This window comes from Chiloscyllium plagiosum, chromosome 19 (genome assembly GCF_004010195.1).
Source record: "Chiloscyllium plagiosum isolate BGI_BamShark_2017 chromosome 19, ASM401019v2, whole genome shotgun sequence".
NCBI classification, from domain to species: domain Eukaryota; kingdom Metazoa; phylum Chordata; class Chondrichthyes; order Orectolobiformes; family Hemiscylliidae; genus Chiloscyllium; species Chiloscyllium plagiosum.
In genome coordinates this window covers 1,508,770-1,525,212 of record NC_057728.1, presented here as the reverse complement: position 1 = coordinate 1,525,212, position 16,443 = coordinate 1,508,770, and the positions used below count along the sequence as shown (strand labels likewise).

General features: G+C 47.7%; 1 protein-coding gene across 2 annotated transcripts in view; it reads left to right on the top strand.

The window, feature by feature from the left end:
* braf (B-Raf proto-oncogene, serine/threonine kinase) overlaps window positions 1-16,443 on the top strand; it is a 117,586-nt gene that overhangs the window by 95,485 nt on the left and 5,658 nt on the right. For both annotated transcript variants that reach the window (XM_043708925.1, XM_043708924.1), the window contains 5 exons: window positions 626-802; window positions 1,344-1,390; window positions 4,496-4,614; window positions 7,760-7,891; window positions 13,033-13,167. In XM_043708925.1, the coding sequence (XP_043564860.1) occupies window positions 626-802; window positions 1,344-1,390; window positions 4,496-4,614; window positions 7,760-7,891; window positions 13,033-13,167 (610 nt within the window). The remainder of the gene's footprint in view (window positions 1-625; window positions 803-1,343; window positions 1,391-4,495; window positions 4,615-7,759; window positions 7,892-13,032; window positions 13,168-16,443) is intronic.

The window sequence follows — 16,443 nt, the reverse complement described above, 5'->3', positions numbered from 1 at the left end:
CCAGCCTCATTCCTGAAGAAGGGCTTATGCCCGAAACGTCGATTCTCCTGCTCCTTGGATGCTGTGTTTTTCCAGCACTACATTTTTCAGTTCTGGAGGGTTGCGAACTCTGGTTGCTATGCGTAGGAATGGCAGCCACTCCCTTTATTCTACTATGTGGCTGCGAAATGACATGTTCATGCTCCCCTGTCATAGCAATACAGTTTTGTGGTGTCTCCAAAAGCACATTTTCATCAAGTTTTCACTTCCAGGGCTAGCGTCTATGGTTGTTTTGCATAAGCTGGGTGACCCCATTGAGTGGTGAGTGGGTACATGTTTAGTTGTAACCATCAAGCCCAGTCAATATTTGCTGTTGAGGGTATTGCAAAAACGACTGGTTGGCTGAGAGGATAAAGTGATTTTGAGAGAGAGGAAATTAGGCGAATCAAAGCTATGGCCAAAGTTTAAACAGTTTCGTATTTAAAAGCAGCTGGTGTCAGTTTTTGAGAATTGTAGCCAGTTACCCACACTCCATAACTCACATGTCCTCGATACTTAGAGGCTGAGAGGCCATCTGATCTCCCGGTTCTGAGCAGGTGTTGTTTGCTAGATGATGAATTGATGTACTTTTTCTCGCCCAATCTAGAAAAACCCGGCATGTGAACATCCTCTTATTTATGGGTTACACCACAAAGCCTCAGCTCGCTATCGTCACACAGTGGTGTGAGGGCTCCAGTCTGTATCACCACCTTCACATCATCGAGACCAAGTTTGAGATGATCAAGCTCATCGACATTGCCCGTCAGACTGCCCAGGGCATGGAGTAAGTCCCAAGGTCTTTTCACTGACGTGTGTGTGTGTGTGTGTGTGTGTGTGTGTGTGTGTGTGTGTGTGTGTGTGAGCTGAGTATGTAACCATTCCCGTCCTCACTGTCCCTGTGGGTAAAGTTGCAGGCAGGATTCTTTGTAGCTGAGTATGTAACCATTCCCGTCCTCACTGTCCCTGTGGGTAAAGTTGCAGGCAGGATTCTTTGTAGCTGAGTATGTAACCATTCCCGTCCTCACTGTCCCTGTGGGTAAAGTTCACACTCCTGACATAACCAGGCCTAACCTCTACAGATGTTTCGTTTGCAACCATACAAACTCAGCGACACCGTTGGGCTAGGACACCCTCCCTGTTGATGTACTTCCCTGTTCCCCAAGTGAGGAGGAAGCAAACAGTAAATATTAGAACTCTGTGACTGGCGCCACTCAATAAAATACACTGAATATGTGCATTTAAACACATTTCCATTCCTCCTTTAGACCAGTCTCATGCCTCACATTCAATATATTAGATATAACAAGGACTGTTCTTTTTCACAGCTACCTACACGCGAAGTCCATTATCCACAGAGATCTGAAGAGTAATAGTATCCTTTTGTACTTGGATTGGGTACAGAAAGGCAGCAGGTATTTGGCTGCCAATGAGTAAACTTTGCCTGATAGCACAGGTGGCAGAGAATGAGTGTCTGAAGCACACAAGCTAATCGTGCTGGTTATGAACTGTGTTCAGCAAGGGCATCAGTGCCATGCACCCCAGGGTACGGATGGGTGAGTTCGTTCAGGTCTCTGTTTCTAATTACTGTGCACTGTGGCCTATTGGAAAATTATTTGTGCCTGGATGTCAGGTGAAGACAGTCTGGGTTGGTTGTGATGCCACTCATGGTGGAGTAGTGTAGTAGCACTTAATGTCACGAGCCATTAGAAATTAAGGTGGAACAGTCACTCAGTGGTTAGAATTGCTCCATTGCAGCACCAGGGATCCGTATTCGATTCCAGCCTCGGACAACTGTGTGGAGTCGATGTATTTTCCACATATCTACATGGGCTTCCTCCCAGATGCTCCGGTTTCCTCCCACATTCCCAAGGTTGGCCATGCTAGATTGCCCATTGAGTCCAGGGATGTGCAGGGCGAGGCGGAGGGATTAGTCATGGGAAATGCAGTGTTGCAGGGATTGGGGTGGGGGTGGAGGTGGAGGCGTCAGATTGGGAGGGTGGGTCTGAGTGGGATGCTCTTCAGAGACTCAATGCTGACCCGATGGGCCTGCTTCCACACTGTAGGGATTCAATGATTCTCTGAAATAGCAACAGAAAAGGAGGGCATTTGGCCCATTTCCCCGGATCAATGCTAGTTTATCCACTGGAGCCATTTCCTGCTTTCTCATTTCCAATCCTCTGAGCTAATGCGTTTATATTCCTTCTTTTTAAATAACAAAGTCTATGCTTCAGTGTTTCTGGTGGATCAGCATTCCAGATTTGAATAACTGTGAGAAACTAAATCCTGTAACTAGATTCCTCATTTTTTTTTAGTGTAATCTGGAACCACTTTTTATCAGGCTGATTTGAAAACTATTTTAAAAAAACACTCCAGCCTTTCCTGCAGACGTGAATCTTTCATTCCTGAATATCTTCACTGTTTCCTTTCTATGTCTCTGATGTGTTTCCCACATTTGCATATTGCACCAGTTGTGACACAACCATTTTCTACAAAATAAGCACTTCCTTTCTGTTTTCCTTCATCTATTTGAAGAAGTCTTTTTTTGCAACACTCTGTCACTGGGCATCTGCCCCCTGCACTACCTATGTCTCTGCCCCCATCCCCTCACTCATAGTGGCTGCAACCTACCCAGGCCTATCCCAATCTCTCTACAATCATCATTCTCCTGGAATCTGACATCTCTTCCCGCGCACCCCACCCCATCGAATGTTCTCCCATGTCTGGTCCCGTCGCTTTCTCACTTCATCTCCTGTGCCTGACCCCCTATGTTTGCCTGTTTCTTCCATTTTTCATCAGTTATAATTAACTTGGTGTCTTTCAGCCTTCAGAAATCAATTACCTTGTCCAAGCACAGCTCCCTATGGCACATCACTACCGGAAACTCTCCATAGCCTGTCCCCTCGCTCACCATCTCACTTTGGAAGTGCAGTTGTTTTCAGACACACTTAGTTTCCATAGCCAGTTTGGGGAGCTCATCAAATTCCACCTGAAAATCCATTTTAACAGCATCCAAAAACAGACTTGCAAAACAGCAGGTCTGGCAGCATCTGTGGAGTTAATGTTTCGGGTCCAGTGACATTCCTTCAGAAGCAATGGGTCCACTTTTATTTGTCGTTTATGTAAATGATTTGGAGGAAAATATAGGAGGCATGGTTAGTAAGTTTGTGAATAACACCAAAATTGAGGGGGGGGTGGGGGGTTATAGTGTTGGTCAGGATGTTGCTGGGAATGGAATGTTTGAGATATAAAAATAGATTGCAAAGGCTGAGCTCTTTTTGCTGGAGGCGAGGAGGTTTGTGGATGACCTTGTTGAACTTTATAAATCATGAGGGGCATGGATAAGGTGACTAGCAAGGGTCTTTTCCCTAGGGTTGGGGTGGGGTAGCTTCAAAACCCAGGGGCATATTTTTAAGATGAGAGGAGAAAGATTTAAAAACAGACATGAGGAAAGGTTTGGAGGGATATGGGCCAAGCGCAGGCAGGTGGGATTAGGTTGGGAACATGGTCAACGTTGGACCGAAGGATTTGTTTCCATGCTGTATGACTCTAAGAATTCCCGCCTCTGGCGACTGACTGTGTGGAGTTTGCATGTTCTCCCCGTGTCTGCGTGGGTTTCCTCCGGGTGCTCCGGTTTCCTCCCACAGTCCAAAGATGTGCAGGTCAGGTGAATTGGCCATGCTAAATTGCCCGTAGTGTTAGGTAAGGGGTAGGGGTATGGGTGGGTTGCGCTTCGGCGGGTTGGTGTGGACTTGTTGGGCCGAAGGGCCTGTTTCCACACTGTAATGTAATGTAATGTAATGAATATAACACCCACTTCTTTCCCTTCAATGTTGTGCTTTGAACATTCAATGAATTAATATTTTTTGCTGTATGCTGCTATTGACCCAGGAACTTCTACATAACCAGCAATTCATCCACGTAGTTTACTTTTGCATTGGCGATCTTTGAGCTTTGTTCTATGTACCACCCTAACTGGCAGGTGAGCTGTTTGGAAAAAGACCCGTGCTTTAGCACTTCGGGTGAATTGTTTTATGATGTTTTCTCTTCCTTTACACAGAATGAGTCGCGAATGTCAGAAACAGAAATCGGAATTGCTGGTGAAACTTGGCAGGTCTGGCAGCATCTGTGGGGAGAGAAACAAAGTTAACGTTTCGAGTCCAGTAACTCTTCAGAACCTGAACTTGTAGCATTGACTCTGTTTTCTCTCCACAGACACTGCCAGACCTACTGAGTTTCTCCAGCCAGTATCTATTTTTGTTTCAGATGTTCAGCATATACAGTAATTTGTTTTATTTTAGAGTTGAGAATGTCCTCAGACATCATTGTTTAAACTGTGCAAATGAGTTGGGGCATATTTGCTTTAAATTTAAGGGAGTCTGGTTGCAATATTAAATTTAAGCCATTGAGGTGGGCTTTGCAGTTAGGGACCTGTATTATGCAGATTTTCTGTCCCTGAGTTCCTTGACCTCATTCGAAGATATTTTTCTACATGAAGACCTGACTGTGAAGATTGGAGATTTTGGCTTGGCAACAGTAAAATCACGGTGGAGTGGCTCCCATCAGTTTGAGCAGTTGTCTGGTTCTATCCTGTGGATGGTGAGTATGCAACTGTCTGTAAAGGTTGGTCATAAATCTGGCTATTAGAATCTGATGCAAGATGGGAGGTCTGAGTCTACCAAGGCTTGTACATTTGTATCAGTTCATTCGGCGTTAAATTTACACCAACATACCAAGAAATTAAATATATCCTAACACCATTTAATTCCAAGCGTGTTTCTGGAATCTGATTCATACAAGATCAATTATGCAGGTCAAAACCCACTATTGCTGCTCAGTTTTCATCTACGGAACCGAGGTCACCAAACTAAAGTAATTCACTCCAATCCTTGTGAAATCACGATGGCCATTAGGAAATGTTTATATTCAAGAGATACAACCTGAGAATTTTACTGAACCTTTGGGATGGGAGTTTCCACTTGTTCCTTGTGATCCAAAATCTGAGCGCTTGAATATGTGTTGAGAATTGAGGTGCTAAGGGATGAAGCAAGTGGGGGCCTTCAATGTGAGAGACTTTTCATGTCTCACAGCTGCACTGTAGACCTGGGCTTCTGTCGAATCAGCATGTTTGGGTCACACATTGTGACAATAATCTGCACTGTGTCCCAAAGCAAAGGTTCTTGCCATATTTGCCAGGGAGTTAGTGTGATGAACTAATTGATTCCTGGGCTGGTGAAACTGTTCTATGAGGAGAAATTAAAAACTAAGCCTGTACTCTCAAGCGTTCAGAAGAATGAGAAGTGATCCCTCTGAAGCTTTCTAAATCTTCACTGAGACTGACTGGGTAAATACTGAAACAATATTTCCACTGACGACTGGGGCTGGGAGTATGCCCAGAACTAGGGGACACAGCCCCAGACTAAAGGGAAAGTCATCTAGGACTGAGATAAGGGTGGGGAATCTTTGTCATTCTGTCTTCCATGAGGCAAATGGGGCTCAGTCATTGACTCTGTTCAAAACAGAGGTTCTAAAATAAAAAGATACTGAGGAATATGGGGATAATGCAGAAAAATTGCATTTTGAGGTAGAAGGTCAGTCATAATCTAGTTAAAAATCACACAACACCAGGTTATAGTCCAACAGGTTTAATTGGAAGCACTAGCTTTCGGAGCGACGCTCCTTCATCAGGTGGATGGTGAGTATGCAACTGTATGTAAAGGTTGGCCATAAATCTGGCTATTAGAATCTGATGCAAGATGAGAGGTCTGAGTATACCAAGGCTTGTACACTTGTATCAGTTCATTTGACATCAAAATTACACCGACATTCCAAGAAATTAAATATATTCTAATGCCATTTTGGTACATAGAACACCATCACTACCACCTGATGAAGGAGCGACGCTCCGAAAGCTAGTGTGCTTCCAATTAAACCTGTTGGACTATAACCTGGTGTTGTGTGATTTTTAACTATGTACACCCCAGTCCAACACCGGCATCTCCAAATCATGATCTAATTGAATGGCAAAACAGGCTTGATGGGCCAAATGAACTGACTTTCCCATTCCCTACAGGTCTATCACTTATCATACTTAATGTGGTAATCTGCAAGGCCACAAATACAATGTGTTTCTCCCTCAAACCTATTCCAAGGCTCTCTTTCACTGGTTGGCTCTCCTCCTTAAGTAGGCTGAATACTTATAATTCTGCTTGGAGGCTTTGTACATGCAGCAGGGAGAGGGAACCTCTGGTTATTAGTTTGAGGAAAAACAAAACTGTTTGTCAGTGCCAATATGTCAGAAATATTGAACTGAGGAAATTGTCCTGCTTTGTTTACAATGCCACACATCCAGTGACCAGAGTCCATTTGACCCCAGGACATTCTGTTTTGGAGAAGTTGATCCATTACTGATGCAGAAATCATTAAACCTCATTTCCTTTAGCTTTTGAGGAGCATTTCCAACAATGTTGAAGTCTGAGCACTTTGTGCAGTGATGATTGTTTAGTAGGAGCAGAATCAACACCAAGAGGATGCCAGAGGGCTGGCTGGTGAAGCGCCAATCACAGTCAGCAGCTTGACCCACCATCACGTTCCAATCTTTGCTGAGGAAAACCAGGCTAAGAACAGGGAAAAATAAGTCTGCCAGGGTTCTTGCTGCTGATCTCTATTATGTAATGATTCCTCATGGAGAGAGCAGGAACACCTCTCAGGTTCTTCTCTAGCACACCAACAGTGCCCCGGATTTGTTTTTTTATTCATTCAGGGGATGTGGTTCTCAGTGACTAGGCCAACATTTATTGCTTGTCCCTAATCACTCTGGGGATGAAGTTGGTGAGCCACCTTCTTGAGATGTTGGATGTAGGTGCACCCACGATGCCATTAAGGAGGGAATTCTGGGACTTTGAACCAGCGACACTAATGGAAAATGATGTTGTTCAAAGTTGGGCTGTTTCTCCAGTGTGCTAGCACCGCCTTCAGCCGCCTGAGCTTCGAGGACAACATCATCAGATCCAACACTGAGTTCACAGTTTACAGAGCGGTGGTGGTCCCCATCCTCCTATCTGACTGTCTACAGCAGATTCCTCAAGGCACTGGAGCAGTATCACAAATGCCTCCTGGGCAAGATTCTGCAAATCTGCTGGGAAGACAGACGCACCAACGCCAGTGTCCTCAACCAAGCCAACATCTCCAGCATTGAGGCATTCACTGCCCTTGGTTGGCTGCGATGAGTCTGGCACATCGTCCCCATGACTGACACGAGATTCCCCAAGCAGGTGCTCCACTTCCGGCTTGGAAATAGCAGGAGAGCCCCAGGTGGCGAGGAGAAGAGCTTCAGGGATACCCTCAAGGCCTCACCGGCAAAGTGCGACATTCTCACAGACACCTGGGAATCTCCAAGACCGTCCAAAGTGGAGACGGAGCATCCGGGAAAGCATTGAGCACCTCGAGACTTGCCGTGGGAAAATGCAGAAGCCAGGAGAAAATAGTGTAAGCAGCACGCTACTACTCCAATGCCCCATCCACCTCTTCCCATGACCACCTTTTGCCCCATTGGAAAGTAAAATCCGGCCTCCTTTTACCTTCCATTTCACTTGGAGATTCACTTACTGTAGGTGGGACATCTTTACAACTGTGCTGTCCCGAAGCTCCAGTCTTGCACTGAGCTCTGTGTGCCTCGGGGGTCTAACTTTCTCCAGCAGATCTGATATTCACTCTCACTAACCCAAGCTTTGCCATTTCGCAGGCACCTGAGGTGATCCGAATGCAAGATAAGAACCCGTACAGTTTCCAGTCCGATGTCTATGCGTTTGGGGTGGTTCTGTATGAGTTGATGAGTGGACAGTTACCCTATTCCAACATCAATAACCGAGATCAGGTGAGTAAACCCACTATTGCTGCAGAATTACTACTTCGATTTCTTTTTATCATGCGCCTGAGACCCAGGTTCAATTCCCGCCTCAGGCGACTGACTGTGTGGAGGTTGCACGTTCTCCCCATGTCTGCGTGGGTTTCCTCCGGGTGCTCCGGTTTCCTCCCACAATCCAAAGATGTGCAGGTCAGGTGAATTGGCCATGCTAAATTGTCCGTAGTGTTAGGTAAGGGGTAAATGTAGGGGTATGGGTGGGTTACACTTCGGCGGGTCGGTGTGGACTTGTTGGGCCGAAGGGCCTGTTTCCACACTGTAATGTAATCTAATCCAATCTAGTAATCTAATCTAATCTTTTCACCTAGAGGATAGTGGGATCTGGGACTCACTGCCCGTAAGATTTGGGCAGTGGGAAGAGACAGAAACCCTGATAACATTGAAGAAGTATTCAGGTGTACACTTGTGATGCCAAGACATATGAGGCTGTGGGCCAAGAGCTGGAAATCGGGATTAAAATAGTTAGGTGGTAGTTTTAGACCAGCGTAGACACAACGGGCTGAAGGGTCTTTTTCTGTGCTGGAGATCGCTATGACTCTAAGAATGGAACGGTTCTCTATAAATGCTGTCTCACCTAATAATTTCAGAGCAAGTGAGAGTATGCCAGATATGGAGTAGAAATATCCAATTACATTTTATATGAGCTGTGCCTGTCCTGGGAGTGTTTGATCAAGACAGTATACAGGGAGCTAAACTGTGTTTAACCCTCAGCTGGCCCTGACCTGGGAGGTTTTGGTGGGGATAGTGTAAAACCAGGTTTGTTCGTCAAGCAGTCCATGGTCTAAGAGCAAGTTATAAACACAGCATGTACAAGGGGAGGGTTCGGTGAGAGGGTGCTGCTGTCTCAACCTCCCCGTTGAAAAGATCAAAATCAAAGGTATCAGCAGCAAACAGAGGGGAGAGATGGTCAGGAGCAAACAGAGGGGAGAGTGGGTCAGGAGCAAACAGAGGGGAGAGATGGTCAGGAGCAAACAGAGGGGAGAGTGGGACAGGAGCAAACAGAGGGGAGAGTGGGTCAGGAGCAAACAGAGGGGAGAGATGGTCAGGAGCAAACAGAGGGGAGAGTGGGACAGGAGCAAACAGAGGGGAGAGTGCGTCAGGAGCATAATCCAATCTAGTAATCTAATCTAATCTTTTCACCTAGAGGATAGTGGGATCTGGGACTCACTGCCCGTAAGATTTGGGCAGTGGGAAGAGACAGAAACCCTGATAACATTGAAGAAGTATTCAGGTGTACACTTGTGATGCCAAGACATATGAGGCTGTGGGCCAAGAGCTGGAAATCGGGATTAAAATAGTTAGGTGGTAGTTTTAGACCAGCGTAGACACAACGGGCTGAAGGGTCTTTTTCTGTGCTGGAGATCGCTATGACTCTAAGAATGGAACGGTTCTCTATAAATGCTGTCTCACCTAATAATTTCAGAGCAAGTGAGAGTATGCCAGATATGGAGTAGAAATATCCAATTACATTTTATATGAGCTGTGCCTGTCCTGGGAGTGTTTGATCAAGACAGTATACAGGGAGCTAAACTGTGTTTAACCCTCAGCTGGCCCTGACCTGGGAGGTTTTGGTGGGGATAGTGTAAAACCAGGTTTGTTCGTCAAGCAGTCCATGGTCTAAGAGCAAGTTATAAACACAGCATGTACAAGGGGAGGGTTCGGTGAGAGGGTGCTGCTGTCTCAACCTCCCCGTTGAAAAGATCAAAATCAAAGGTATCAGCAGCAAACAGAGGGGAGAGTGGGTCAGGAGCAAACAGAGGGGAGAGATGGTCAGGAGCAAACAGAGGGGAGAGTGGGTCAGGAGTGAACAGAGGGGAGAGTGGGTCAGGAGTGAACAGAGGGGAGAGTGGGTCAGCAGCAAGCTGAGGGGAGAGCTGGCCTCTGGCAGAGCTGTAAGCTGTGCAAACCCATGGTAGAGTTTTCAGCCTGAGGCCTGTACCCAGCAGGAGTGATCAGTCTGATGGCGAAGGTGGGGCCAGACTGTGAGGACCAGGATTCTTGCAGAGTGGGTCCCCACTAAACAGGCAGCAAGCCATGGCAGTGAAAGGGAATCTCGCCTTCCCACACAGGTGCTGACTTGGCCGACAGCAAGACAGAGCAAATTTCCACATCCTGTGGTGTCCAGGGAGAGAGTGTGAGAGTGGACGGCAGTGCGGGCCTGTGGTGAGACAGAGAGCATGTGAAGGAGGCAATGAGTGGGAGAGAGTGTACCAGAAGTAGTGTGAGGGACAGAATGGAAGTGTGTGCGAGAGGAGAGAGTATGAGATTCGGTCAGAACATGTGGAAGAGTACATTGGGGAGGGGAAAGATGGTGTGCCTGAGCTGGGGATTTAGAGTGTGAGTTCCTTTGCCCAGTAATGTGCTAGCATTCTGCTACTCATCCCCTTACCCACACGATCCCGGCACACTCCCTCTCCCATTTGTATTCTTATTCTCTCCCAGCGCTCTTTTGCATCCCCCTCGCTCTCCTTCTTTGCGCTCGCTCTCCTGCTCACACTTCCCGTCCTTGTGCTCTCCTGCTCACACTTTCCTTCGCGCTCTCCTGCTTTGTGCTCGTGCTTGCGCTCTCCTACCCGCGCTCTCTTACTCACAGTCTTTCCCTCCTCACCCTCTCTTGTTTGCGTGCTCTCTCTCTCTCTCTCTCCCCATCACATGCTCGCTCTCCTACCCATAGAGTCAGAGATGTACAGCACGGAAACAGACCCTTCGGTCCAACACATCCATGGTGACCAGATATCCCAACTCAATCTAGTCCCACCTGCCAGCATCTAGCCCATATCCCTCCAAACCCTTCCTATTCATATACCCATCCAAATGCCTCTTAAATGTTGCAATTGTACCAGCCTCCACCACTTCCTCTGCCAGCTCATTCCAAACACACACCACCCTCTGTGTGGAAAAGTTGCCCCTTAGGTCCCTTTTATATCTTTCCCCTCTCATCATAAACCTATGCTCTCTAGTTCTGGATTCCCCGAGCCCAGGGAAAAGACCTTGTCTATTTATCCTATCCATGCCATTCATGATTTTATAAACCTCTATAAGGTCACACCTCAGCCTCCGATGCTCCAGGGAACACAGCCCCAGCCTATTCAACCTCTCCCTATAGCTCAAACCCTCCAACCCTGGCAACATCCTTGTAAATCTTTTCTGAACCCTTTCAAGTTTCACAACATCTTTCTAATAGGAAGAAGACCAGAATTGCACACAATATTCCAACACTGGCCTAACCAATGTCCTGTACAGCTGCAACATGACCTCCCAACTCCTGTACTCAATACTCTGACCAATAAAGGAAAGCATACCAAACACCTTCTTCACTATCCTATCTACCAGCGACTCCACTTTCAAGGAGCTATGAACCTGCACTCCAAGGTCTCTTTATTCAGCACACTCCCTCGGACCTTACCATTAAGTGTATAAGTCCTGCTCTGACTTGATTTCCCAAAATGCAGCACCTCGCATTTACCTAAATTAAACACCGTCTGCCACTTCTCAGCCCATTAGGCCATCTGATCATAATCCTGTTATCATCTGACGTAACCCTCTTCGCTGTCCACTATACCACCAATTTTGGTGTCATCTGCAAACTTACTATCTATACCTCCTATGTTCACATCCAAATCATTTACATAAATGACGATACGTAGTGGACCCAGCACCGATCCTTGTGGCACTCCACTCATCACAGATCTCCAGTCTGAAAAACAACCCTCCACCAACTTGCCCACCACCGAGGTCAGGCTCACTGGTCTATAGTTCCCTGTATTGTCTTTACCGCCCTTCTTAAACAGTGGCACCACGTTTGCCGACCTCCAGTCTTCCGGCACCTCACCTGTGACTATTGATGAAACAAATATCTCAGCAAGAGGCCCAGCAATCACTTCTCTAGCTTCCCACAGAGTTCTCGGGTACCCCTGATCAGGTCCTGGGAATTTATACACTTTTATGTGTTTCAAGACATCCAGCACCACCTCCTCTGTAATGTGGACATTTTAAAAGATGTCACCATTTATTTCCCTACAGTCTATATTTTCCATGTCTTTTTCCACAGTAAACACCGATGCAAAATACTGGTTTAGTATCTGCCCCATCTCCTGCGTCTCCACACAAAGGCTGCCTTGCTGATCTTTGAGGGGTGCTATTCTTTCCCTCGTTACCTTTTTGTCCTTAATTCTGCACACACTCTCTCCCTCGCGTTCTCCTACTCGTACACTCTCTCTCTATCTCATGCTCTTATATTCGGACTCTCACCTTCATGAGCTACTACACTCGCTCTCCTGCTTTGCACCTGCTGTCCTGCTTCCCCTTGTGTTCTTCCCCTCGGGCACTCCTATTCACATTCTCTCTCTCTCTTATGCTCTCCTACTCGCACTCTCTCTCCCTCGTGCACTCCTACTTACACTCTCTCTCCCTCACGCTCTCCTACTCGCACTCTTTTTCTCCCTCGTGCTCTCCTACTCTCACTTTCTCTCCCCCTCACGCTCTCCTACTTTCATTTTCCCGCCTCAGACGACTGTCTGTGTGGAGTTTGCACATTCTCCCCGTGTCTGCGTGGGTTTCCTCCGGGTGCTCCGGTTTCCTCCCACAGTCCAAAAAAATGTGCAGGTGAGATGAATTGGCCATGCTAAATTACCCGTAGTGTTAGGGGCATGGGTAAATGTAAGGGAATGGGTCTGGGTGGGTTGCACTTTGGCGGGTCAGTGTGGACTTGTTGGGCCGAAGGGCCTGTTTCCACACTGTAAGTAATCTAATCTAATCTCACTCTCTCCCTCCTTCCTATGCGTGCTCTCTCCATTTACACTTGTACGTGCTCTCCTTGCCATTCGCACACCCTCTCTCTCCCTCCCAATTGCGCAGTATGACTTTCCCTCCCTCTCCCACTGTCTCTCACTCTGTTGTAACTATGATCACGAGGATAGTGTCCCAGACTGTTCCATCTCCCCTGCCCTTCCTTTCTCTCCAGATGAGGTGAAATATCAGATTGAAAACCATTTTGAAATATATCTATGTCCATGGTACTGCTGGGTCTGTATCTCACAAGCTTCATGGTTTGTCCATGGCTTGATGTGCTTTACCATGTGGTTGGCTTTCAGATTATCTTCATGGTTGGCCGAGGATATCTGACCCCTGATCTCAGCAAGGTGCGCAATAATTGTCCAAAGGCAATGAAGAGATTAATGGCGGATTGTCTGAAGAAGAAACGTGATGAGCGCCCTCTGTTCCCTCAGGTAGGTGGTGACCTACTCCTCTTTGCCTACATCAGTGGCAGGAATGTGACAGGAATTGCTACAGAACAGCTCTATGGCCTCCTGGGCCTTATAACAGTCTAGGAAGTGCTGTTTCATTTAATTTATGTAAAGTGTTAGTAGGTCCATGGTTGGGTGGCGAATGGAGTTTTCAGCACCTTATTCTATGAAGTCGTGAAAAGGAGCCACACAAGTCTTTTTGCCTTGGCTAGCATGGAGTGAGAGCTTGAGGAAATGTTGCCTTCACATGCTCAGGAAAGGTTATGGGTTGTTGCTGAGGATGTCAAACTCACCAAAGTATTTGAAGCAATAAATACCGTTTTCTTGAGGGGATGCAACAGCCTGACAATCATCACCCAAAGAAGCGACAAAATTAGCAAGAATATTTTCACGCACTCTGTAGACTGTTTACCCTCAATTGGGATTGAGGCTGAGACCCATCATTGGGTCAGTATTAGTGAGGGAGGAGAGTGCACATTGCCCTGGTACACAGTGTTGGGGATAATGGCGCATGGCGCGTATTGGAGAAACACCAGCTGATCTCCAAGTATGTTGTGGTTACAAGAGGGCGGGGTGGGGGGGGATGTGGTGTTCAGGGCACCATGACTGCAGAGGATGCACTACTTGCTGTGCCTGTCAGTGACAGCCATGTCCCAGGCACTTAGCTCCATTAAAGGTGGCACAGATCAAACCAAGAGAGAGGACATAGTATGCTCATCTCTTCCCACTCCCGCTCATTCACAGTCACAGAAAGCAAGCATCTGATTACATTATTTTTTAGCATGAAGTTTCTACCTTGCCAAATGACTTGTATGTTGTATAATTCATTTAAATTGTGTGGTTTTGCGACTGCAAGAAAGCTGGAGCAGACGGAGTACACTGAGTGATTTCTGAGTGTGTGTAGGTTTTGTGCCCAGCAGTCAGGCTGGGAATGCTGGTCACTGCCACCAGGAGGAGCCTGGGGAGAGGAGATGACCCTCTACCCCTGTCACAACATGCCCTCCATTACCCAATGGGAGGTCTGAGCCTTTCTCTGGTGTAGCTCGCTGTATATCAAAAACAGCGCTGAACAAAACTTGCAGTTTTCACGTGAAGTTTAAATTTTGTCAATGCCCAAACGTTGCCGTGGTCAGGTACTGTCCAGAATTGTGCTACAACGCATGGGGATGTACCAATCGCTGATACAATGCTAATAGCTAGTGGTATTATCAGTGGACTGTGAATTCAGAAACTCTGGTACTGTTCTTGAGACCTGGGTTCAAGTCCTGCTGAGGCAGATGGTGCAAATTCAATAAGAACCAATGAAAAGAATCGGGAATCTAATGATTACCGTGAAACCATTGTCGTAAAAACCCATCTGCTTCACTAATGTCCTTCACGGAAGGAAATCTGCTGGTCCTTGCCTGGTCTGGCCTAGAAGTGACTCGAGACCCTCCGCAATGTGGTTTACTCTTAACTGCCCCCTGGGCAACAAATGCTTGCGCAGCCAGAGACACCCATAACCCATGAATGAATAAAGTCACAAAGGGTCTGGTTATCACAAATGCCGTAACTATAACCGCTCCGGCTTGTTCCACAGGCTCCCTCTTTGCTGGTTCCTCTTGATTATACACTACTCTGCCCTTCTCCATCCTCACTGCTCAGTGCTGCTGGAGTACGGAGGGTCCAGTAAAAGGCATGAGGCGGAACATCGCGCTCACCGACAGGAGGAGGGGGAGCCCGGTTCCCAAGGGGGAGCAGCGCGCTCACCGACAGGAGGAGGGGGAGCCCGGTTCCCGAGGGGGAGCAGCGCGCTCACCGACAGGAGGAGGGGGAGCCCGGTTCCCGAGGGGGAACATCGCGCTCACCGACAGGAGGAGGAGGAGCCCGGTTCCCGAGTGGGAACAGTGCGCCCACCGACAGGAGGAGGGGGAGCCCGGTTCCCGAGTGGGAACAGTGCGCCCACCGACAGGAGGAGGGGGAGCCCGGTTCCCGAGTGGGAACAGTGCGCCCACCGACAGGAGGAGGGGGAGCCCGGTTCCCGAGTGGGAACAGTGCGCCCACCGACAGGAGGAGGGGGAGCCCGGTTCCCGAGTGGGAACAGTGCGCCCACCGACAGGAGGAGGGGGAGCCCGGTTCCCGAGAGGGAGCAGCGCGCTCACCGACAGGAGGAGGGGGAGCCCGGTTCGCGAGTGGGAACAGTGCGCCCACCGACAGGAGGAGGGGAAGCCCGGTACCTGTTCCAGATCAGTGACACAGTGAATATGTTTATGCCACATAAGTGTCATGAAATGCTTGACAATGCGAGGAAGTAAGCTGTGCTCAGTTCCCAGTGCAATGGCTTGTCTTGGGCAGTAATGTGAAATAATATCTTGACTCACTTGAATGGAATTTGATTGTCTGCGCCCACCGACAGGAGGAGGGGGAGCCCGGTTCCCGAGTGGGAACAGTGCGCCCCAGTGACACAGTGAATATGTTTATGCCACATAAGTGTCATGAAATGGTTGACAATGCGAGGAAGTAAGCTGTGCTCAGTTCCCAGTGCAATGGCTTGTCTTGGGCATGTAATGTGAATAATATCTTGACTCACTTGAATGGAATTTGATTGTCCATTCATCGTTGTTCTGTTTGCTCTTTCTTGTTCCTTAATCGTATTGGGAACATGGCTGCACATCCTTGGGGAGAGTGTGTATGTCCGCTTCAAAGAGTGAATTGGCTCCAGCGTAAACCATCCCAGCCATCCGATTAGTCTCAGCCATCCGATGTTCCTGGCCTAATTGCTGGAAGAGTATTGTTCGGCTGTAACAGCTGCAGGGGGTTGAGTGTGATCTGAGCCACTTCTTTGCTGCAGGGTCTGTTCTGATGGGGAATGTCCCATTCTCACTGCAATCTGCTGACCTCTCCTGGGGCTAGAGCATCTGAGACGAACAGAGTGCCCTAACAATTTGTGTACTTCAGTTGGGGCAAACTGACTGCTATGTAGCCTGAACTATGTGGTCAGTGTTGATACTGTCCCTACCAGTGGCCCAGGCCTGTCTTAGTGGAAACCAGGCCTGTGTCAGTGGAAACCAGGCCTGTGTCAGTGGCAACTAGGCTTGTGTGACGTGCAGAGATTGAGAAGAATGGAATACTGCTTTGATGTGACGTGACTCACTCCTGTTGCTCCAAGTTAGAGGGGGAAATGTGAATGTGAATCCTCTGGCCTGAAGGGTTTAACAAAGCTAACCTCTCACCATTTACCAGAAGGATTAGCCCTACCCAGATTGCACAGCCTGGACC